This window comes from Triturus cristatus, chromosome 3_2, assembly GCF_964204655.1.
Source record: "Triturus cristatus chromosome 3_2, aTriCri1.1, whole genome shotgun sequence".
Lineage (NCBI taxonomy): Eukaryota > Metazoa > Chordata > Amphibia > Caudata > Salamandridae > Triturus > Triturus cristatus.
The window spans coordinates 1,214,681,335-1,214,705,188 of NC_140584.1; the positions used below are offsets into that span (position 1 = coordinate 1,214,681,335).

Below are 23,854 nucleotides of genomic sequence, written 5' to 3' on the forward strand. Positions count from 1 at the left end.
ATGTCTTCCACTGTGAAGGGAAAGTCTAGATAGTCCCTATATCTCTGGCTCAGCCATAACAGTTCCAGAGAGTCGTGAAATGGCAGCAGTCCCTCCAGTTCCGACTCCTAGGTAGCGGTGTAGAGCTCCGAGTAGAAGCGATGCAATTAATTTAAGATCCGTGTCTGGCCCCTAATGGCTATTCCCTGGGTGCCACGTAATTCGGAAACGTAGGCTGTAGAGCGGGTGGGTCGAATCATTGCCGCTAGAGTTCTCCCCGGCCTGTCCCTCTCCCCATATTTCCTAGCTTGGGCGTGTTTCCCCAAAAATCCTGTCGGAGGAAGACTTCAGCACTTTCTCCCATTTGGGAATCTATAACAACCAACAAATAGGTGCTTGGAATTATCCACCATGGTTATTGCCTGGAGCTTACCACCAATCCTCCAAATATTCCACCTCGTTTTCACAAATCGTCCCCAGAGCACCTGCTATTGCTCGAACAAGAGATGCAATCTCTCGGATTGAAAGGAGCCATAGAACTAGAACCACTTCAGTACCAAGGGTCAGGGGTCTATTCTCTATACTTTCTGATCCCCAAAAAGACTGCTTATTACGACCTATTCTAGATTTCAGAGAGTTGAACCTATACATACTGTCAGAGCACTTTCACATGGTGACCCTTAAACACGTACTTCCTCTTTTACAGCAATGCAAGTTTGTTTATTCTAGACCTAAAAGGCGCATATTTTCATATTCCAATTCATCCAGCTCATCGCAAATATCTCAGATTTGTGATAGCAGGCAATCATTACCAGTTCAAAGTACTTCCGTATGGAGTTACCACTGCTCCCAGAGTATTTATCAAATGTCTGGCAGTAGTAGCTGCTCATCAAAGTAGACAATGTATTCCCCCCTACCTGGACGACTAGCTCATTAAAGCCAGCACTTACCAAAGCTGTCTGCAACACACTCAGATAATAATACAAATACTTCATCAATTGGGTTTCACCATCAATGCACAAAAGTCTCACATGTGTCCTGCACAGATGCAGTCTTATTTAGGAGCTATTATCAACACTCTCAAGCTTTAGCCTCTTCCAGTGCAGCCGGAATTCACAAGATTCAGTCTTTGGTACTACAGTTTCAGTCCAATCAAACAGTACCAGCCAGAGTTTTCATGCAACTGCTGGGAATGAGGGCATCTTGCATCCCAATAGTGCCTCATGCAAGGCTTCACATGCAGCCCCTACAGGAATGTCTAGCAAGTCAATCGCATCAATCACTATGGGCCATATGTAGGTAGAACGTGTTTTGCGACTCTCTAATTGCAATTTTTAGGGAATCGCAATTAGAGAATTGCAAAACGGAATGTAGGTAGGATTAGCAAATAATTTTGCGAATCCTACATATTCCTTAATTGCGAATTGCAAATTGCAATTCGCAATTAAGGAATACCTCCCCATTCATTCCTATGGGCCTAGAGGCCCATAGGAATGAATGGGAAGACATTCTCAATTTGCGATTCTCAATTAGAGAATCGCAAATTGAGAATGCAATTTCAAGTGTGCCAGGGTGTCAAAAGGACACCCTGTTGCACCCCTGAAATGAGCATGGGTGCACATGTGGCACACATACATGCCCTGAGGACATGTGTGTGCACCACATGCCACTTTGAAAAATGCAAAAATATGCATTTTTGAAAGAAATCACAAATTACCACCAACCTGTAGTTGGTGGTGATTTGCGATTCCTTAATGCCAAATTGCACTTTTTTGGTGCTTCTTACATTGCATTTAAGGAATCACAAAATTTGGGATTCCTTAAATGCAATTGCAAAATAAGGAATCGCAAATGTAGCGAATCCTTATTTTTGCACGCAGATTTGTCTTCCTACATACCACTTAGCAAAATTGCGATCGCAAACGCTGAAATTCGGCGAATTTCGGCATTTGCGATCGCAATTTTGCTTTCTACATATGGCCAAAGGTCAATTAACTGATCCAGTGGTGGTGACAGCTGCACCCATCACTCTCTGCAGGGGTGGAACCCACAAAACTTATCAAAAGCGTGGCCCTTCATAGACCCCATTCCACAGACTGTGCTAACAGCAGACGTATCTCTCACCGGTTGGTGTGCCCATCTCCAACATTACACAATCCAGGGTCTGTGGAGCGACAATCACAAAAATCTCCACATCAACTACCTAGAACGTCTGGCGGTGTTCATAGCACTCAAAGCTTTTCAGACTCACATTATAAGCAAAGCTGCCCTAGTGTGCACGCACAACATGACAGCAATATTCTATGTACAAAAACAAGGAGGGGGACACTCTCCCCAACTGTCACGCCTCTCACAAAACATTTGGAACTGGGCAATTCATCACAACATCTATCTCCTAGCGGAACACCTTCCAGGAGTAAATAATCGGATTGCCGACCTCCTCAGCAGACACAGGCAGCAAGTTCACGAGTGGGAACTTCATCCCCAAGTTTTTCTTCCCTACTTCCAACGCTGGGGATTTCCACAAATAGATCTGTTCGCCACAGTAGACAACGTAAAATGCTCAAACTTCTCATCTTGGTTCCCATACCGTCTATCCAAAGCAGAACCCTGTGGATGAATTGGTCAGGGGTATTTGCCTACGCTTTTCCGCCTCTCCCACTACTTCCATTGCTAGCTCGGAAGCTCAGGCAAGCATCCCTCACACTAATCCTAGAAGGCACCACATGGGCTTGTCAACCTTGGTACACCACCCTGTTAGAACTGTCAGTGGTTCCACATCAAAAACTACATCTCACCTCCAGTCTCCTAAAAATCAGACATCTAAATCCCAAGGAGCTCAACGTAGCGATTTGGCTCCTGAAGTCATAGAGTTGGGTTATTTAAATCTACCACCACAATGTATGACTATTTTAAAACAAGCAAGAAATCCACTACCATAGCTTGCTATGCATCAAAATGGGAAAGATTTGTTATCTATTGTAATAATAACAAGATCAGTCCTCTAGACGCTTCTATACAAAATATTATCTGTTACCAGTTGCATTTACAGCAAGCAGGGTTGGCTTACACATCTATTCGTGTACACCATGCAGCAGTGGCTGCTTATTTGCAAAACAGACAGCATTTATCTCTTTTTCAAATTCCAGTAATCAAAGCTTTCATGTCAGGTTTGAAAAGAGTAATACCACCAAGAGTTCCACACGCACCAGTGTGGAATCTTAACATTGTCCTTACAAGACTTATGGGTCCACCCTTTGAACCCTTACATAAATGTCCTCTACAGTATCTCTCATGGAAAGTAGCTTTCCTCATTGCTGTCACTTCATTGAGGAGAGTTGGTGAGCTACAGGCTTTAACCCTGGAAGAACCTTTCTTTCAACTCCATAAAGATAGAGTTGTTCTTTGTACCAATCCAAAATTCCTTCCCAAAGTAGTTTCTGCTTTTCACATTAGCCAATCAGTTGAGTTACCTGTGTTTTTTTCATCAACCTGATTCAGTGGCATAAAGAGCTCTCCACACGCTAGACGTTAGAAGGGCTTTATTATATTACATGGAATGAACCAAAGATTTTCGCAAAACCAAACAACTATTTGTTGCATTTGCTCCTCTCTCACAAAGGCAACCCCATCTCTAAATCAGGCATATCAAGATGGATTGTTAAATGCATTCAAATATGTTATGCTAAAGCCAAAATAACTTTATCCATACCCCCTAGAGCGCATTCTACACACAAGAAAGGGGCTACTATGGCCTTTTTAGGCAACATTCCTCAAACTGACATATGTAAAGCAGCTACATGGTCTACACCACACACATTTACTAAACACTAGTGTATAGATGTGTTAGCAAGACAACAAGCTAATGTAGGCCAGCAGTGCTTAAGACACTATTTCAAACAACTGTGACACCTACAGATTAGCCACTGCTTGGGGAGCATACTCCTTTATAGTCTATGCAAAGAATGTGTATCTACAGCTCACATGCCTCGAACAGATAATGTTACTTACCCAGTAAGCATCTGTTCTTGGCATGTAGAGCTGTAGATTCACATGGCCAACCCACCTCTCCAGACACCTATAGTTGTTGTAGTTCCTCCTACTTACATACACACACGTGGCATCTCTATTCTACACTTACGTACTCCATTCTCACCCTCTTACAGGAAAACTATCTAACAATGGAGTCAATGACCATGTGCACTATCACCGAAAGGAGGAGTCACTGTGTCTCGTGACTGGAAAGACTTCTTCGAAGAAAAAAGCAACTTGCGAACATCTACACCCAACACTAGATGGCAGGAGTATGCAAAGCATGTGAATCTACAGCTCTATATGCCAAGAACAGATGCTTACTGGGTAAGTAACATTATCCTTACAACACCTTTCATTTACCCAACAATAACAAGTTAATCTTATTACTCAAAGGGCAAAGGTTTTTCTAAACTGGATCTCTAAAGTGCATATCACCAGATTCGCTTACACGAGGAATAAAAGAGATTGACATCTTTTGTTACGACGGAGGGCTTGTTTCAGTTTACCAGAATGCCCTTTGGATTATCGTCCGCCTTAAGTGTCTTTCAACACATTATGGCATTTAAAGGGCTCAAAAATATAATCTATTTCCAAGACGACATGCTAGTGTTTGGTGAGACCGTGCAAGAACATAGTTGTGCTTTGAAATCAGTTTTGAACAGGTTGCGGGAGGCCGGGCTCTCCCTGCTGATGGACAAATGCATAGTCCTGGTTGAGGAGATGGAGTACTTGAGTCAAATTCAAGCTAGGGAGTCAAACCCAAGGTGGAGTTACTTAGGGCTATCAGATCGGCCACCATACCTCAAGATAAAGACCAGTTACGATTTTTCATAGGTCTCATCTTATACTACTCACAATTTGTGAGAAATTTCGCTGAGAAGAAGGAGAGTTTAAGGCATCTGTTGAGAAAGGGGTGTGCATTTGTGCGGGTTAAAGGCCAACAAGAATCATTTGATAACGTGAGGAAAGATGTTTGTTAGGTAGGGATTTTGGTGCCGTTTGATACACATTTGAAATCTGTGTTAACTGTTGATTTGAGTACTTGCTGTGTGGGTGCCGTTTTGTCCCAGCTGCACGGAGGAGTGGAGAAAACCGGCATTTGCGTCACGCTGTTAGACTGATACACAAATACTCGGTCGTAGAGCTTGAGACGTTAGCTGCAGCATGGAGTGTTGAGTACTTCAGAACATTTTTGTGGGGTTTGGGTTTCTGTATTCGTATAGATCACAAATCTTTAATCAAGTTACTAACACCAGGAGGGGCTGGAAAAGGTTCTGCACGATTGGCAAGACTTGTGTCTAGGTCACAAGAGTATAGGTAAAAGATTGAGTACATTCCAGGTTGGTGGAATGCCAAGGCAGACTGTCTTTCTCGTGTCGTTGGATTGGATTTAGGTCGACAAGGAGGCCGTGTTGGTAAAAGAACAAGAGGCAGCTGTGGCATGGATTTCGGATGTAGAGGAGTGTGGGTGTGGAGCCTTTACTTCAAGAGGATGGGCTCTGAGTATGGAGACTGAGGAAGTTTTAAAAGTCGTTTAACGGATGATTGTGGTCGGGCGGAGGGAGAGCAGTGTTTCTCCTCCTGTGAGGTCCTGTGTTAAAGTACTTGACACATTTCCTTTGTGTGTCCAGGATGTCATCATGCAGAATGTCTGTTCCACTTTATTGTTTAAAAGGGAAAATCATTGGTATAGCACATGAAGGACATCTGGGACAAACGCTAATCAAGAGACGGGTAAAGGAAAATCTTTGGTGCCCAGGAATGGATGATCATATCAGATCATGGGTTGAAAACTGTAGGAATTGTAAGGAAAGTGAAAAAAGGTTTAAAACTGGTGTGCAGATCAAACCGGGTCATATGGAGCATCCGGCTAAATCATGGAGTACGGTGTGTTTGGATTTCATAGGGTTGTTACCTGGGGTAAAGGGAGAAGTCAAAAGTCCTTTAGTCTGGGTGGATACACACTCCAAATGGTTGATGCTCAAGTTTATGAAAGAAATGACCACCAGGGGCTGTATTACGGAAGTGCCCTGGGGTGCAACGGGCGTTGGCGTCCCTTTGCATGCCTCTGGGGCACTTTGGTATTACTTAAGGGGCCACAGATGCTTGCGTGCCCCCTTTTATAATACAGATAGCACTGGTGTTATCACTAGAGGGTGTTCCCTCATTTCCATGGGGGTGTGACCCATGCAAATGAGGGAATCCTACGCTGTATTATAGATACGGGCACAGAGGCAAAGAAGCTGCAAGGAGGTGCTCTGGCAGTGTGCCACCTAAAAGGGGGTGCTCTGTTAGTGCGCCCCCTGATGGCAGCCCTATGAAGGGGAAAAATGGGTCCTATGGACCTTCTAGACATCCCCCTTCAGGCTTGTGCAGTCACTCACTGCACTCGCCTGCAAAGGTATCTCTCTTCCCCTCTTAAAAGTGCAGGTGGGTTGCCACCTGCACAGTGAAACACGGAGCAGCTGCTTCAAAGCTGCTCTTTGTCACTTGAATGAGCTGCCCCCAGGACAGGGCATGTTCGCAGCTGCCCTCAGGGCAGCGCATTCAATGTAATATGGTGCACTTTTCCTGTTTGCGCATGGCGCACCTGTTTTAAGGTCCTGGTGAGAGTGTTTATGGAGGAGGGTTTCTCATGGTTACTTATTCCCGATAACGGTAATCGACTCACCTCGTGACAAATGAAAACATTTTTGGAACTCTGTGGCATTAAACATTACTGCACGGCACTGTGCAGCCCACGGCGCCAATGGTATAGTAGAGAGGGCGAACAGTTTGGTCAAAGGTGATACTAGGTGAATGTAATGTGGAAGAAATGGTGAATAACATGGACTGGGCTCATCGCACCATAGAGAATGGAGTGACTAAGGTATCACAGTTTGAGAGTATGAAAGGAAGGAAACCAGGTTCGAAATTCACTCCAGCGTGGTTGTTAAATTATGATGGCTGGGGAAAAGAGGAAACATTTAGTGTTGTGACCAAAGGAGTTTTTGATGTGGGAGATTAGGTGAAAGTGAGACATGAAAGGGTATGTGCGGGACTGTCCAGATGTTGGGGTCCATTTAAAATGGAGAAGGTGTGTGAAGGATATGTAGAATTGGAACAGTGACAGAAGGAGCCATCGCAAGGTGGCTTTGTACCAGAAAGGCAATGTTGGAAGCAAGGAGAAGCATCATAGCCAGGAAGGTATTAGCAGTTTCATGTTGATGGATGATGCTGAATGGATTGGAAACTCAGATATAAGTATGTTTAGAGGTGAAAATAATTGTGTGGATGGGAGGAATAGTGAGGATTACATACAGGGATAGTGAATATTTTGTTCTTGCTCAGTTTTCACTATTGCCACTCTCGAGTTGTTTATGTTATGCTTTGTTTTTGTGTTTTTATCATTTTAGTTCTTTGTTTGGTTTTGTGTAGAAAGGGAAGTGATGTGTTGTAAAGGTATGTATTGTTGGTTCTTTAAGACATGGTGCGGAGCCTTTATGTGAAACCTTGTATGTTGTGCATTCCATGTGTTGGTGTTTGGCCTGAGCAGGATTCCTGGCTTGGCAGTAGGTTTCTGTCCGACAGGAGTGAATCACATTCTGGCAGGCTGTACTTTATTGAAGATATTATTTATTATGATTTTAGAGTCTCCAGTGTCTTCACTACAGCAACCTATGCATTTCTGAAAATGGGTACAAGGTGTGGAGTTTAGGAGCAGTGGATATTTGTACATTTCTGAATTTGTGGGTACTCGTACTAGCTTATGATTTAGAGGGTATTTAAAAAAAAAATCTTTTTCACACACTAGCTTACATTTGGAAAGCACAAATGCAAGAAAAACCAATTGGTAATAACAAATGTTCTACTTTTCTATACTCCCACACGTGTGCCTATAAAAATGGTACCTCACTTGTGTGTGATGGCCTACTGCCTGCAACAGGAAACGGTCTAGAACGCACATGAGGGTGTGTGGCCAAGATGGCGAGTGGGTAGAACGCGGTTCGTTCATCTCCCCGCTCCCGTCTGTCCACCGTGTTGCTTCCCGGCACCGTTGACGAGCCGCAGACCCCCAACAGTGAAAGGGGAGAGTGTAGGAACACGGGAGCGTGCTTTGGAGCAGATGGCGACCTCAGAAAAGGGCCACAATAGCGAGTGTAGGCGGCGGAGTCTGAGAGCCAAAATGGTGGACCGGACTGTGATAGAGATCTGAGGGCCGGGCTCGGAAATGATCTGCAGTGAGAAGGTGAGAGCCCTGGCGACATCCCCAGCGACCGCAAGAGCCAGAAAGGCACATATCTAGAGGCAAGCAATACTAATGGCTGAGGACTAAGTTGAGGAATCCGGCAGCGGAAGCGGCAAAAGAGAGAGACCAGAGCGAATGCCCCATCCTGCTGCGGTTGGCGCGAGTAGATACGGCCGGAGACAACGAAGATAGAGGGCCTCCGGACACGTGAATGCAGAGGTGAGAGCCACGACGCCTACCCAGGCGGCAGATAAGGTCGGATAGCCCCCACAAAGAGCCACGCAATACTCACGGCAGAGGATTGCGAGGCAGGAACCGGCAGCAGAAGAGGCATAGGGGAGAGGCCAGAGCGAAGGCCCCGCTAAGTAGCTGATGGCGCACGCAGGCAAGAACGTGCATCAAGACGTGGCGAGCCTAGGAGGCCCCTGGGCGTGAGTATCGGCAGGGAGAGTCGAAACGGCACCTGACCCTGTGAAATAAAGCCACCCGGCGCTGCACTATCAGCGAAGCGATCCACAAGCCCAACTATTTCCCAGAGGATCCTAAAAGGTGCAGGGTCTCAAGCAGGAGGCAGCCCAGGATTGGAATGCAGGGAGGAGGCGACGAGGGTTGCCCGGAGAAGTGGAATCACCTAACACAGATCCGGATAAAGAGGCCATCAACAGAGCGAGACTGGTCACAAAAGGGAGGGGACCAAAGAGAGCGAAGCCTGAACAGCTAGTGCCAGTGAGCCCACAGCAGAGGAAACTGTAATGGTTAGTGACGACCTTCCATTGGCCTCACACTGACTAATCCTTGCTAAGTAAACGCTAAACCGGCAGATTCCAAAAAAGACGACGTAGACCCAGGCCATTACTGGTGACGGGGCACATCGGCGCACATAGAGAGAGTGAAGACGCCCGAACGAGTGTGGCTGAGGGGGAGTGAACGGTTCGGTATACACCCAGGACGAAGAGCGTAGCGGCTTTGGACTATCACCCGTATTTCGAGAGAAAGCCTACGGCCTCCCGTCGTAGCTCCACATACTGAGCTATAGTATGGCAATGTCTACAACGCGGGGGAAGAAGGACAGAAATGTGAAGGACATGTTCACCAAAATGACCGGAGTGAGTGGTGGAGATGGCGCGATTCCCCGGCTACACCAGGAGGGCAAGAGACCGAGAACCTGGAGGAAGCGGTCACACAGGCTTTTCTGGCACAACTATTCTCCACCCTGCAAGAGGACTTACAAGCCCTTAAGAAAGACTTCTCCAACAAGATGAAGGAGGTACGACGAGATATGGACACGGTGGGAGAAAGAGTTGCCACAATGGGAGCACATGAACAGACTCGAGATGAAGAGGTGGAGCAGCTACAGTAAGAGGTGATTCGCCTCCAGGCACAACAAATAGAGATCCAGGCCCACGCGGAGGATTTAGAAAATCCCTCTCGTAGAAACAATATACGAGTGAAGGAAGTGCCTCCCAAAGAAGAAGGAGCAGACATCACTCAATATCTTCAAGGCCTCTTCCGTCATATACTGGAAGAGTCTCAGGACTTTGATATTAAAATTGACAGAGCCCATCGAGTAGGCTTGCAGAGAAAAGCCCCGGCACCTCCTCCAGACCTCTTGGCATACTAGCCAGACTTTCAACTCAAAGAACTCATCCTACGTCGGGCACGAGACGCACAACCACTAACATATCAGGGCCACGCAATTGCCCTATACCACGACCTGGCAACAATAACTTTGCAGAAACGCCGAGACTTCCGTCCAGTCACGACACACCTACGTAACCAAGGTATCTCCTACTCCTGGGGGCATCCCTTTCGCATCGTCTTCAAATGGGTCGTAAAACTGCAGCAAATCAGATCACTACAAGAAGCATGCCGCGTTCTGGGCATCGAGAATCCTTAGCATGACGAGCCAGACAGTGGAGATAAAAAGGGGCAACGAGAGAGATCGTGTCGACTTCGAGGACGGAGAGTGCCGAAGGCATCGTTGAAGCCGAACCTAGAGACCATGGCAAAGGAACATCAAGCGGTGTTGAACTCACTGTCTGACGAATCCGGATCTAGAGATGGCGATTGAACTGACTCAGGGGATCAGATAAGTGGTAAAATGCTGGGCCGAGGGGCATCCGGGGAGCGGGGGGAAATCTGATGGCCAAGAGATGCACCTTACAAACTGGTTCACCAAGGAGACGCAGTCGCGCTTTGCAGCTCCTGGACTTTACTGGGGGCTAATCACTGTTTTAGTAGTTGGGGTTAGGGTGGTGGCGAGGGCGGTCCGGAGTCCACGGCTTACATATGCAAAAGGTTTCTGGTGTCCACAACTCCCATATGCAAAAGATCTCCCGCAGTTAGTTACAGTCCTGACTGGAAACGGGGGAAATCAGACAACTTGGGGGGAACGGAATTGGCCTAAAATTCAGCACATCTTAGTTCACACCCAGATACAAGGATCAGGGAAGTAGTGAAAGTACGTACGCTTAACGTAAAAGGGCTTAACAATCCCATTAAAAGAAGAGCAATTCTCTCCTACTTAGAAAATGCCGAGGCAGATATCTGTCTCCTACAGGATACACATCTCCTTCCCAAAGACTGCCTCCGCATATGCTCGAGGGCGTTTCCTCAGCAATTCTTCTCTTCCACAGGGGAGAAAAAGGCAGGGGTGGCCATTCTTATATCCAAACGATGCAAGGGGCAAGTGAAAGAGAAAGTGGCAGAAATAAAAGGGCAATTACTAGCATATACTATACAGTTTAGGCCCCAACTCATAGTGCTGGGTTCCATATATGCTCCTAATTCGGGACAAGAGGGTTTCCTTAAAGCGGCTTAAGCGGATACCATAGCTCCACAAAATTGCATGACAATGGTAGGGGGAGACCTCAATTTGGTTATGGACTCGGTCAAAGACAGATCAAAATCTACCTACCACCAAAAGGGGGAGATTTCCGGGGACAGGAAGACATGGCTTAGGGAGCTGGGATTAGTTGACATCTGGAGGGAGGCTCACCACACTATGGACAATACTCATTCTACTCACATGTACATAAGTCCTATGCCTGCCTAGATTACTTTCTGGGGACGATGGAGATTAATAGTGTGGTCAAAGAAGTAGATATTGAACCTGCAGCTCTTTCGGACCATGACGCAGTGACCACGCTGATACATTTAACACCACGTTACTGACAGCCAGGATGTTGGAGGCTTAAGGAAACTATGCTCCACAAGAAAACAGTGGGACAGCAAATCACTAAATGTATTTAGGAGTACTTTGCACTCAACGATACCTCTGAAGTAGCCATTGCAACATTATGGGAAGCGATGAATCAGTAATGAGGGGGAAACTAATAGCTATATCGGCAGCCGATAAGAGAGAGCGCAACGAAATGCGGACGACGCTAGCTGCACAGGTGCGAGGACTTGAGTGGATACACAGCCGGACGGGGACGCCTAGAGTGTGGAGGCAACTATGCTTGACTGACGAGCCAGGTGAAAAAGGATCTTGGCAACTGGAGTAGACACCACCTCTCATTATTAGGGGGAGTAGCGGCGGACAAAATGACCCTTCTACCGAAGGCGTTATATCTGTTCCAAATTCTACCAGTGTTACCACCGGCAGGGGTGATCGCCTCATTACAATGCAACATTAACCACTTTGTGTGGGCAGGGCCTAGGCCACGGATGAGCAAGGACATAGGTTACATGCGACCCAAAAACGGGGGCCTGGGGGTTCCGGACCTACTAGGGTACTATAAGGTTGCCCAACTGCGAGATCTAGTGGAATGGACTAGGCCCAAATCTGAAAAGAGATGGCTCTTCCAGGACAGAGCACTTGCGGGAATACCTCTATGGAAGGTCCCCTTCCTGAAAAAAGAACAGAGACCATGAGGTTTAATGGGATCGCCGATTACCAAGTCGGTGATGAAAGTATGGGATGGGGTGGCGACTGCCAGGAAACTAACGACATTTCCATCGCCTTTAACTCCCCTGTTTGGAAACAACAAATTCACACCGGAAATCTCATTCTCTCAGATAAAACTAGATTATGGGATCCCGGAAACGGAACTGCTGTGATATATGCAACTAAGGCATTGGGTACTTCAAACGGAGATGAGATCGCAGGCAAGCCGCCGGCTGACAAGATACGAAAAATGGCTAATCACTAAGCAAACTGATGAAGGGTTGATTTCAGAACTGTATGATATGATCAGGTGTATGCCGCACCCACACGCTACACCCATTCAAAAGAGATGGGGGAGAGAATCTAGCAGGAGAGCTTACAGAAAAAGTCTGGGAGAGGATTTATTACAGAGCGAAACACAAGGCCCGCAACGTGGCCAGTATTGAAACAGCTATGAAAATAGCTACATAATGGTACCTTACGCCGGCGCACCTTCACAGGGGTAACCCAGACAGGAGCCCTACCTGCTTGAGAGGATGTGACAATGAGGGAACACTAATACATTTACTGTGGGAGTCCCTAAACTTACAAACTACTGGACTAAAATCTTAGATGAAGTAGATGAGATATTTGACACGCAGATACCGAGGCTTTCACTGTATGTAGTTCTGGGCCTACCCAAATCAATCACATATCCACTCAAAAGCATAAGAGGACGGCAGATGGGAGTGGCACTGGGGGCAGCCTTGCAGAATATCCTGACGCACTGGGGGTCATCCACCTCTCCCACATACGTAGGGTGGATACATAGGATATGGCCCATCTTGGGGATGGAACGCATTTCGGCCTCCTTGAATAACACCGAAGATTCATTCCAGAAAGTGTGGAGCCGATTTCTAAAACTGCTTTCTGCAGAGTTCAATGAAATCACCCAGCCCAAATATTTAAGAGTACTGCGACTTTCAGATCTAGGGAGAGAAAACCAGCCACTTACAACCGACTAGGATAAGTTACCATTGATGCAGGACCGAAACGTAATATACATGATATTGGGACTACCGGAAGGGGGTGGGGGGGGGGGAGTTCAAGGTATTGGTTTACTACACAGAGATAGACTTATGAGATAAAGCGAATCGCATATTGCAGTCGAGCTGTTCAATTTGTACATTGTATTCAGACTACAATTTGATTATATATGTCCCGGATTATACGCTGAATGTAAATGCTTTGAATTCTATTGCTTATGCTTCTGTATTGCGTCCAATAATGATAATACTAATAAACAGATTTAAACATAAAACGCACATGAATGCATCACATTTTTCCACTCAAAACAGACTCTTTTTCTTTGCAATGTGGATAGCCGTGGATTTTGGGACCTCGCTTTGCCCGCACCTAGGAAAACCTAGCAAACATGCATATTTTTGAAAACTGGACATCTGGGGTAATCCAGGGTGGAGTGACTTGCACTTCTCTCACAAGATTTGTTTGCCCAGAATCCCTTGCAAACCTCAAACCTTAACTAAAAAAAACACATTTTCCTCACATTTCTGTGATGGAAAGTTTTAGAATCTGCGGGGAGCCACAAACGTCCTTCCACGCAGCATTCCACCAAGTCTCTTGATAAATATGGTACCTCACTTGTGTGGGTAGGCTTAGTACCTGCAACAGTAAACGGCCCAAAACCCCACATGGAGACATCACATTTTTCCACTCAGAACAAGCTTTTTTTTTTTGCAAAGTTAGTAGCAGTGGATCAGCCGGCACCTAGAGAAACCTAGCAAACTTGCAGATATTTGAAAACTAGACATCTGGGGGAATCCAGGGTGGGGTGACTTGCGTGACTCTCACCTGGTCCGTTTACCCATAATCACTGAAAATTTAAAACGGTGACTAAAAAAGACGTTTCCCTCACATTTCTGTGTTGGAAAGTTCTAGAATCTGCAGGGATCCACAACCTTCCTTCCATCCAGCATTCCCCAAGATGAAGCCTTCAGTTCTGAGATTCCTGTCAGCTCCGTAGTTTCCAGTCGCATTGCTGTCATTCCAACGGCGCAGCAGAGCTTCAGTTCGTCACGCAAGTACCAGGAAGGGAAAAGCTTTTGACAATTATATCTGTTGCGCTTGGTGTTTATTTAGTTTTCTCTGTAATTAACGAATTCCAAGTCAGAAAAATCATTATATAGACAATGTTGGACATTGAATGTTTTCTTTTGAAAACTTACCGGAGTGTCCTGCTAAGGGATTCCTTTAAAGATTAATTACCTGCAAATGAAGAAAGAAAAGGTATAGTTAGTTCTATTAACAATATACATCAACCACAAGAATTAACAGACTAAAGAAAGTCACTAAGCATTGTTATTTTTCCTACAGTATAAACAACATTCCTTACAAGATATACGGAAGCTATATCCACAGAATAACAATACAAGTAGAGAGGCAATAGTCTAGTCTTAGAGGGTACGTAGTTTAAATAGAAAAAATATAATTAACATAGCAAATGTCAAGTCCTGTCTAGACTATCGTAATGTGTATCTTTTGTGTTACAGTGTTGAGTTGAGAACACTGCACAAGAAAGACAACAAATGTAGCAGTATTAGAAGACACCAGAAAAAGGAAGACCAGGCTGTCTCTTCTTCGTCCCATACCCCTTTCCCCCGGAAGTTTCTTCATATTCCCTAGAGTTTATTTGGGAGTTTGGAGATAAGCTCGGGGAAGCGTTGGGAATAATCACTATTCTGCTCCTATGAAGTTCCTCAAGTAAGTGCTTGTGACAGGTGCGGCCCTCTCTGGACCCGTGAGTGGAGCGTGGTGCTCCGGCTGGTTGCTGAAGGGAGCGGGCGGACTCTGTCCCTGTTACGCTGCGCCTCACGCCACGCACACACTAAACTGCGACCCCGGAGCTGCTGAGAAACACTGCCGCTGGCTCACTCCCGGATTCAGTGGTCAGAGCAGGAGGGCCCGTCTGCTCACGGACTCCCCCTCTTTTTTTTTTCAAATTGCAACTGGCGGCTTTTACAGGGTAATTACCCAGACCACGCAACGCGGCCAGTGGCGGCCATTTTCTGAGACCTGAGGGAAGAGGATTTGCTGTGTTTCGCCTCGCCCTGCAATGCTTCACCTTGCCCAGCGCTGGAACCTGGTGGGGGGGGGCGCGCTCGGCGGATTCTTGGTGTGCACTAGGTCCCTGCTGACGGGCCTGAACTGCCAAGGAGCCCTGTGGGTTTGCCTGGACCCCTAGTGTGCATCGGACATTCAGCCATTGTGAAAGGTGCCCTGCACGCGCACTGAGAGCGCGTTTGAATTACTGCATACTGTCCTTGCAGGGTCCAGGCCTGTTGTGCTTTGCCACCCTCTGTTCCTTGGGTCCCATGTCCAGGTACCCACACCACAACAGTGCAGCAGCCCTGCCCTCACTGCGGCCCGTTCAGTGAACTTATTAAAGTACTTCCCTGTTGCGATATCCGTTGAAGGAGGTGAGCAGACACTATCGGCTACAAAGCCAATTTGCTGAGGGGCCCTGCTTACGTGATTCCTGATTTGCGATAAGCCTGCTGTGCTAACAGTCTTTAGGGTGAGTCAATAGCGCTTATTACTTGTGAACACACGCTCTACACCTCGGTCAGACACTGCCACAGTGCCACAGCTGGCAGCAGCGCTGCAATTATGGGAAGAGTGGACAAGTCGCAGCCCAAACTTACCTTTGATCAACGCAAATCTAGAGTGAGGGAGGATGCCCCTGAAGCTGGAGATGATGCGCAGGAAGCACTGCAAGAAATGCCTGAGTGGAGCATCTGCAGTCTATTGGAGGCCATGGAAAAAAGCTTGCAGAACAGTCTATCGGTCCTTGGTAACAAGCTGAACTCCCTGTCGTACTGTATGGACAGGATGACTGAATGGATGGACAAGCAGGTGGGGAGACTGGACATGGCAGAATGCAGGGTCTCAGAGGTGGAGGAGGCGCAGAGTGACCTAAACTCGGAACCAAAGCAAATGGGCAAGGTGCTTCAGGTTTTGCAAGATAAAGCCGAGGACCTTGAAGCGAGGTCCCGTCGAAACAACGTACGCATTACGGGCCTACCGGAGTCCAAACAGGTTGGGAACATGGTGCTTTTCGTAGAAAAACTCCTGGTGACACTGCTGGTGAGTGAGGCGTTCTCCCCCATGTTCTTGGTGGAGAGGGCTCACCGTTCATGGGGCCTGTGCCCGCAGCGCCTCAGAGACCAATCATTGCAAAACTGCTGAATTACAGGGACCGCGATGAGGCGCTACGTATTGCCCGGTAAAAACAGTCTCTGCAGTATGAAGGCTCTGCTTTTTCCCTGAATCCGGACTTCACAATTCGTGTGCAAGAAGCCTGCCGGCAGTTCGCCCCGCTGAAGCGCCAGCAACATGACCAAAATCTGGACTACGCCATGCTGTACCCTGCGAGGCTTTGTGTCAATCGACAGGGCAAATCGTGGGTTTTCACAGACCCCAAGATGTTGCAAAAACAAAAAACCCTGAACCCAGAGAAAGGCAACAGGACACTGTGCAGAGTTCCTCGGAGAGAGCGGCCGGGAGCGGGCTGGAGGCCAGGGCTAATGAATACTCCACTGGTTACGCAGATAAGATGATTGCTGGGAGAGGTGGCTGGGAGGGCTGCAAGTCTATGTTGTAAGGGCTAGCCATGGCGACTGTTAAAGCTTTATCACTGATACTGGGTTACAAGGGGGCGGCGGGTGAACATGGAGCACTCTGGCTCATTATGCATGAGATGACTCGCTTTGGACTAGTCTCACTTTGGTTCTGGAGTACACAGTCACTCTATTTCATGATGCACCTATTTTGCAGACGGCTCACGGCTGTGAGCATCGTTAGCCAAGTAAGGTTTAGTTAACCTACCAGGCTGGCGATATCCGCCCACACGTGTAGTACACTACTGGGGTGCTGTTTTTTTTTATTTCTTTGTTGAGTTGATGTGTCACGAGGCATACTTAGAGTTAACCCGACATGCCTCTGAAACTAACGACCTTAATTTGTTTATGTTGGGATGGGTTGGGGGGGATCTAATTTGTGCGTGCACAGTTGGGGTAGGCACACTGTGGGTGGAGCGGGGACTGCCCAGAGACCAAAGCCATATGTTTTTAAATATTTCGTTATTGGGCTTGCTACAATGCCATTCGCTGCTTCAACATGTATATTCTTGGGCTTTACATGGCGGCAGTGTCAAGGAATGTTACTTGATTGTTTCTAAAGTCCCGAATGCACTCTCAGACTCGTAAGATAAAAATTCTAACATGGAACGTCTGGGGTCACAATGACCATAGGAAATTGCGGAAAGTACTGGATTCCCTCACTATGCGCAGTGTAGATATTGCCCTCTTGCAGGAGTCACACTTGCCCATTCATAGTGCACTGTTGCAACACAGGGGACTACGGGGTAACATACACTCTGCTGGATTTACTTCTCTTGCCTGGGGGTGTACTAACATGGGTAAATCCCAGCTCGGACCTTCATTTGGAAGCTCGGGAGACTGATCCAGAGGGCCCATTTACAGTATCGAGATGCAGTGGTAAATGGTTTGAATTGGTGAAAGTCAATACCTGTGGCCCTAACTTTGATAACCCCACCTTCTTTGGTCATTTATTAGATAGACTCAGTCGCTATCGTCCACGTTCTTTGCTCTGGGGGGGAGATTTCAACTGTGTTTTAGACCCCTGTCTAGACAGATCAGGAGGCTCACCTAGACGTCCATTCGCCACTGCTAGGGCCATTTTGGCTGCTGCCACCCAAGTAGACTTGTGCGACATATGGCGTACACGCTCACAGGGTCCGGGTGGGTTCACACACTATTCAGCGTATCATAATCTCCACACTAAAATTGACTACTTGTTTATATCCAGTTTTACCCTGTACACTTTCGGACCACGCCCCTATTCAGATTGACATTGATATTCCGCAGACAATTATTCCTCCTTTCACATGGCGCTTCCCCCCTTTTTCCTTATTTGACCCCGTTTTCAAAGCGGAACTAGCTGAGGCCATTGAGACGTTTTTTGAGACCAACATTGGGTCGGTTGACTCTTTCTCTACAGTTTAGGTTGCCTTTAAGATTTACATTCGAGGCATAGCCATGACGAAGCACTCTGGTGTTCTCTGTACTTTACGCAGGCGCCTCTCGGACTTGGAGGTCACTCTGGCAGCACTAGAGCAACGGCTTCTAGCGGGAACGGATGCTGAGGTTACACGAGAATTGCACAGCACACTGGAGGAATATCACTCTACTGCAGATGCTGAATTGAAACACCTGGGTAAATATGCGACCGCCCGCATATATGGGGATGGTGACCGTCCGGGGTCGGTCCTGGCATCCCTGCTTTAAACTCGGAGAGAGAAGTGTCAGGTGACGGTCCTACATGATGCGGAAGTGGAGTCTCTGACTGACCCTCTTGACGTCGCTAACAGATTCAAGCAATATTACGCTTCATTATACAGCTCTGGCGGTGTAAGTGACGACGAAGCTATCTTAGACTATCTCTCCCATATTCAATTGCCCTGGCTGTGGAATGGGCACAGGGAGTACTTGATGCGCCCACTAGAGGCCGATGAAATTACTTCGGCTCTAGCAGGGATGAGATCCAATAGTTCTCCTGGGGTGGATGGACTCACCGTAACATTCCACAAAGAGTTCAGGGAGCTATTAGTCCCTCACTTACAGGCACTGTTTGAAGAAATTATGGAAGCTGGTGAGATGCCACCACCAATGCGGGAAGCGTTAATTGTCACCAATTAACGGAGAAACCTCCTTCCGCCTGTCCCTCTTACCGCCCGCTGTCCCTCCTCAACGTGGCCCAAAACATTTTTGCTAAAATTTTAGCGCCCAGACTATCTCCTGTATTGCCGCTGCTGATCTCGCTGGAACAAGCCGGCTTTGTCCCCGACAGGAACCTTACTTATGATTTGAGGACTGTATTTGGGGCTATACAAAATACCCGTCGGGACACACAGGCAGTGGCTGACTTCCTCCATATGGAGAAGGCATTTGATTCTGTGGAGTGGAGGTTCATGACCCATGTGTTGACGAGAATGGGCCTTGGAAGTGTTTTTCTGCAAATGGTGGGAGTGCTATACCACGCCACCAAAGCCAGGATTAAGATCAGTGACTTGGTTACAGATCCTATTCACATTACTAGGGGTACACGCCAGAGATTCCCACTTTCCCCATTGTTGTACGCCCTGGTTGCTGAGCCTCTCGCCTAGGCGTTGCAGGAATATCATAGTCATAGGGATATTAGGTTTCTGAACTATAATCTAATTATATCCACGTACGCAGATGACACACTGCTATACGTCAGAGACCCTGATCAGAATCTCTCGACGGTACTACGCGAGGTCATTCTTTTTGGGACCAGATCTGGCCTCAAGGTGAACTGGAATAAATCTCTTATTTTCCCGCTGACTACTGCGACTGCCCAGTTCACGCCGGACTACCCCCTTTGCTGGATGACGGAGTCTGTTCGGTACTTGGGCATTAGAGTGCACACTGATTCGAAACTAGTTTTCAGAGAAAATTATGGTATGGCAATGTCCAGATTGGCAGATGATGTGGACAGATGGATGCAATTGCCCCTGTCACTAGTGGGTAGAGTCTCGATAATGAAAATGGTAGTACTCCCACGGTTTTTATTTATATTCACTAACATCCCCATTGTCCTTCCAAGGTTGTTTTTTTGATTACTGACAGCCCTGATGGTGCGGTTGGCCTGGGCTGGAAAGCACGCTTGTGTTAAATGGAAAATTCTGATGCTGCCATACAGTTTTGGGGGGTTGGTGCTCCGGATTTAGAGCTATATTACAGGGTGGCATAGGGAGCTCATGCGCGCCACTGGATGCACTGCCCCGCAGACGCTCTGCACTTCCGCATTGAGAACGTGGTGGCGTCTCCTACCCCGCTGCCAGCACTTTTGTTTAAGCCCTCTGATCGCAGGACTGGCATCCTGGACTCCATTAATGCAGCTACGCATGCCTGGCATCACCTGCTAAAGCTTCAGGTGGGCGTCCTTCAATATTCCCCTAAATTGCCGCTGGAGTGGTGTCACTGGTTGCCCCCGTGCAGAGAAGGAGGGGTTGTTAGAGCCCTTAACGCCATAACGCCATAAACATCCACCATTCTGGGTGTATCTAGGAAGCATGGAGATTACCATATGAAGGATTGCAGACTGTTCGGCTCCTTTAAGGTTAGGAGCTAAGCCTGATGGTGGTGGATCAGCCATCTGATCTAGGGTGGCTGATCCGCCACCGTTCTGGCTGTAGCTAAGAACATGGAGACCACTATGTGAAGGGTGGCAGACTAAAGATAAATGGTAATTATAGTGTCCCAAACATGCTGGCCAGCACCTCGTACGTTGCCAGTGCAAAGATATAGCGCTGGACTTCTACAGCCTAACACCAGCATTGGTGGATTAGCTGTTAGATTTTCTTCTAAGCTTACTGCTGGATAAAGACCTTAGTCTTACGGGACAGATCAGTTCAGTAGTGTCTACCATTTGCCGTTTATTCCTCCGCACCGGAGAACTCCAGGGGTTAATATTGGAATTGTGTCCGGACTGGATTGCGCCAGTGCTAGTTGTTTATGCCCACTAGCATTTTCCTTTTTAAAGCTAGAAGGAGTCCAGAATATGGCAGTCCATATGCCACTTCTGTTTCTGTGGCCTGGTCTCCGAAGCTCATAAGGAGATGGACTGGCTTCCAGTGGCCCAGTAAATCCAGTTCAAGAAGCGGTCCTTTGTTCATAGAGCCTTTCAGGGCATCAGCCCTAATATATTTCTGGACAAGCTTCTTCGATATGTCCTCATGTAATCTTTGTGCTCTGGCTACCTCTGAAAAATTCAGGTTCCTATTGTAGGGAGTTCCAACTGTGAAAGGTGTGTTTTTGCCATCCAACTGCCCCGTTGACTGCATTACTCCCTAAATTCTATCATGAGTTCTGACACCCGGCACCCTGCAAGCCCATCCTCTTCATGTAACCTATTTACTGTTCTGAAGCCTCACTTAACTTTCTTATCGATCTGGTATTGGTTTCCCTTATCAGTAGCATGGTTAACTTTGATAGTCTGTTTTTATGGTGCTGAAGGTAGTATAAACTCCCATGAGAGACAAAGAACAGACAAGGAAAAGTACTTCATTGTAACTGGACTTCTCACTCATGGGACATATTTGTACATTCATATACAGCTCTTAATCGTATCTGTTCGACTAGGAGTCTAGGTGGCAATTACTATTTTATAATCTTAAGCTATTTTACTGTCAAAATGTACTAACTCGGCCGACACTGTGCTACTTTCTGGGACAATGGTGCCACGTGGTAGCTTCAAAATACTAGTGTACAGCTTTGTTTCTTTTAAAAGGGGGGTTAAGATTGGATTTTTCCAGCCTAAAATGTGAAACATTAATTCTAATTAGTTTTAAGTTCACGTAATAGATGGACTTGGAGAAACCTATGTTTTAATAATAATAAATGTATCGATTAAATTGTGTCCATGGACCTCTCACATAGTGTATGAAAAGAGGGACTCATGAGGCAGAGCTAGGATTGCAAGTAATTTAAGTAACTTGTCCATATGAAGAAAGTATTTTCTTTGCTGACCCCTGGACTGAATTCAATGACCGACTCTTCTTTCAATCCAGCAGGCGATGCAGACCTGAACAGAAGAAGGAACAGCAGAGATTCCTTGAGAGGTTCTGAAAGAACCACCCCATGCAAAGAGTTTACAATGGATCTCAGCGCAATAGCGGTGATGAAGCCACTCCCAACCCGCAAAAAGAAAGCAAACTCTCAAAGACCGATGTGGTCTGAATGTTATCGTGAGCTCGAAAGAGAACAAACTACTCGGCGTGACAGTGAATTTGGCAATCCTGTGCCTTTCAGTTGTGCACAGGAAGGCCTGGTCGAAGGAAGATCATATGAGTATAATGAAATTGAAAATATACTCAGAAATTCACACGTTCCCAAAGAGCTTTCAAACGTGCATAGCAGTCAAAGAACATACACAAGTATTGACAGCGATAAAAGCCACAGCCTGAAAGCAAAGATTACCACTCATATGAAAGTAATGTCAAGAGAGAGGCCATTTGCTTGTGCCGACTGTGGGAAACGATTCTTTAAGAAGAGCCATCTTATCACACACCGAAGAAGACAGTATGGTGAAAAAGCTCATGGGTGCATTTTCTGCCACAAAAGATTCAACCAGAAAGTTGATCTAGACTCGCATATAAAAATACACACAGGGGCTAGACCTTATACATGTACTGAATGTGAGGAAAGCTTTGTCCGGAGACGTGACCTAAACCAACATCGAAAAAGACATACTCAAACGTCAAAAACAACCAAATAGGAAGTAAAACACTCAATGAACATAGGTTTGAACAAAAACTGACCTGATTAGACTAAAAAGAAATAGCAATCAAAAAAGAAATATTGTAATAATCCCATGTTGATTAGCAGAATTGTCCAGTGAGTTATTGTGAATAGTAGAAGTAATATGTACAGAACAGGTATAGGACTGTGAATTATTGAGATGATTGACATAACCCCCTGTGTGCAGAGGGAGAATGATGCGCAGGTCAATGCTGATTTTACGAGATATCTTCAGAAAGAGGTGTTTATGGCTGAAGAACTGAAACATACGTTAAACAGTGTGACCCATCTGAGACGCCATAAACTAGACAAAGAAGATGTAAAACACACATTAAACAATGTAATCCATCTGAGACACTGTAATCTAGACTAAGCAGATACTTGCAGGAACGTCTATGATAACTGCTTACCATTGTCCCTAGACTTACTTGGCATATTCCGTGGATGTACGTACATTCCACCACTTACAATTCAATCTGCTGATGGTAGCTAGTGTAGGTTGCTCAGATTGGATTAATCATAGTCAAGGGTGGGATTCAGCCGAGGCCGAAGAAGATGGCTGCTTGAAGCTAAGCCTCTTCATGGACAAAGGACCAGATGTACTAAACACTGGTCGCAATTTGCGACCAGTGTTTTTGCTGTAAGTGTGGTATTTTGCGAACTGACCTACGTACTAATAGGTTGTTTAGTGAAATACCGAATTGTAGGTGGTCACAGTTGGACCTACCTCATGAATAATAAACTGTGACCCACTGCGATTCGCTACCTTCACAGGTGGCCCTTCTGGGGTCAGCTGACCACCATGTCTGGGATTGCTTTTAAATAAAACAATCATTTTTTTTAAAGTATATTGAAGGTAACTGCATTAAAAAGAAAGGTTTCTATTTTTTGTTTGTTTATTTGTTTTAGGAGGCAGTGGTCCCATAGAATATTTGACTCCCCTTAAGCAAGTGCTTTTTTTACATTCACAAACTTTTTTTAAATGTTTTTATTTTATTTTCAAAAACACGAATGGTTTGCCACCTCATTTGAAGTGTTGGTAAAATATCAGATTTGCGACCGGATTTCGCTTGCAAAACATTGGTACATAGACACGGATTCGGTATGTAGAAGGGAGGCCCACTACACGCCCCTTTCAAATAACAAATCCGTATCCAAATTAGTGATTCAGAAACACTTTTACGAATTGCCTAGAACATAGGAAAGTGGGTTTAGCATTCACAAACCCTCTGATTTCACATCCCCCCCAAAGTCCTTGCATGGCCTGGGAAGCTCTGCCACTACATCTCTTCTTTCTACCCTTCCTTGTGTTGTCCTCAGTGG

At 46.3% G+C, this 23,854-nt stretch overlaps 1 protein-coding gene across 2 annotated transcripts in view; it reads left to right on the plus strand.

The window, feature by feature from the left end:
* The window catches only part of LOC146859481 (uncharacterized), a 236,016-nt gene extending 212,601 nt beyond the window's left edge, over window positions 1-23,415 (plus strand). Inside the window, exon 9 of one of the 2 annotated variants that reach the window (XM_085650210.1) lies at window positions 21,802-23,415. In XM_085650210.1, coding sequence (XP_085506336.1) covers window positions 21,802-22,508 — 707 coding nt within the window. In that variant the 3' untranslated portion in view covers window positions 22,509-23,415. The remainder of the gene's footprint in view (window positions 1-21,801) is intronic. The other variant, XM_085650211.1, reaches the window with a different exon arrangement.
* Window positions 23,416-23,854: the final 439 nt, after the last annotated feature.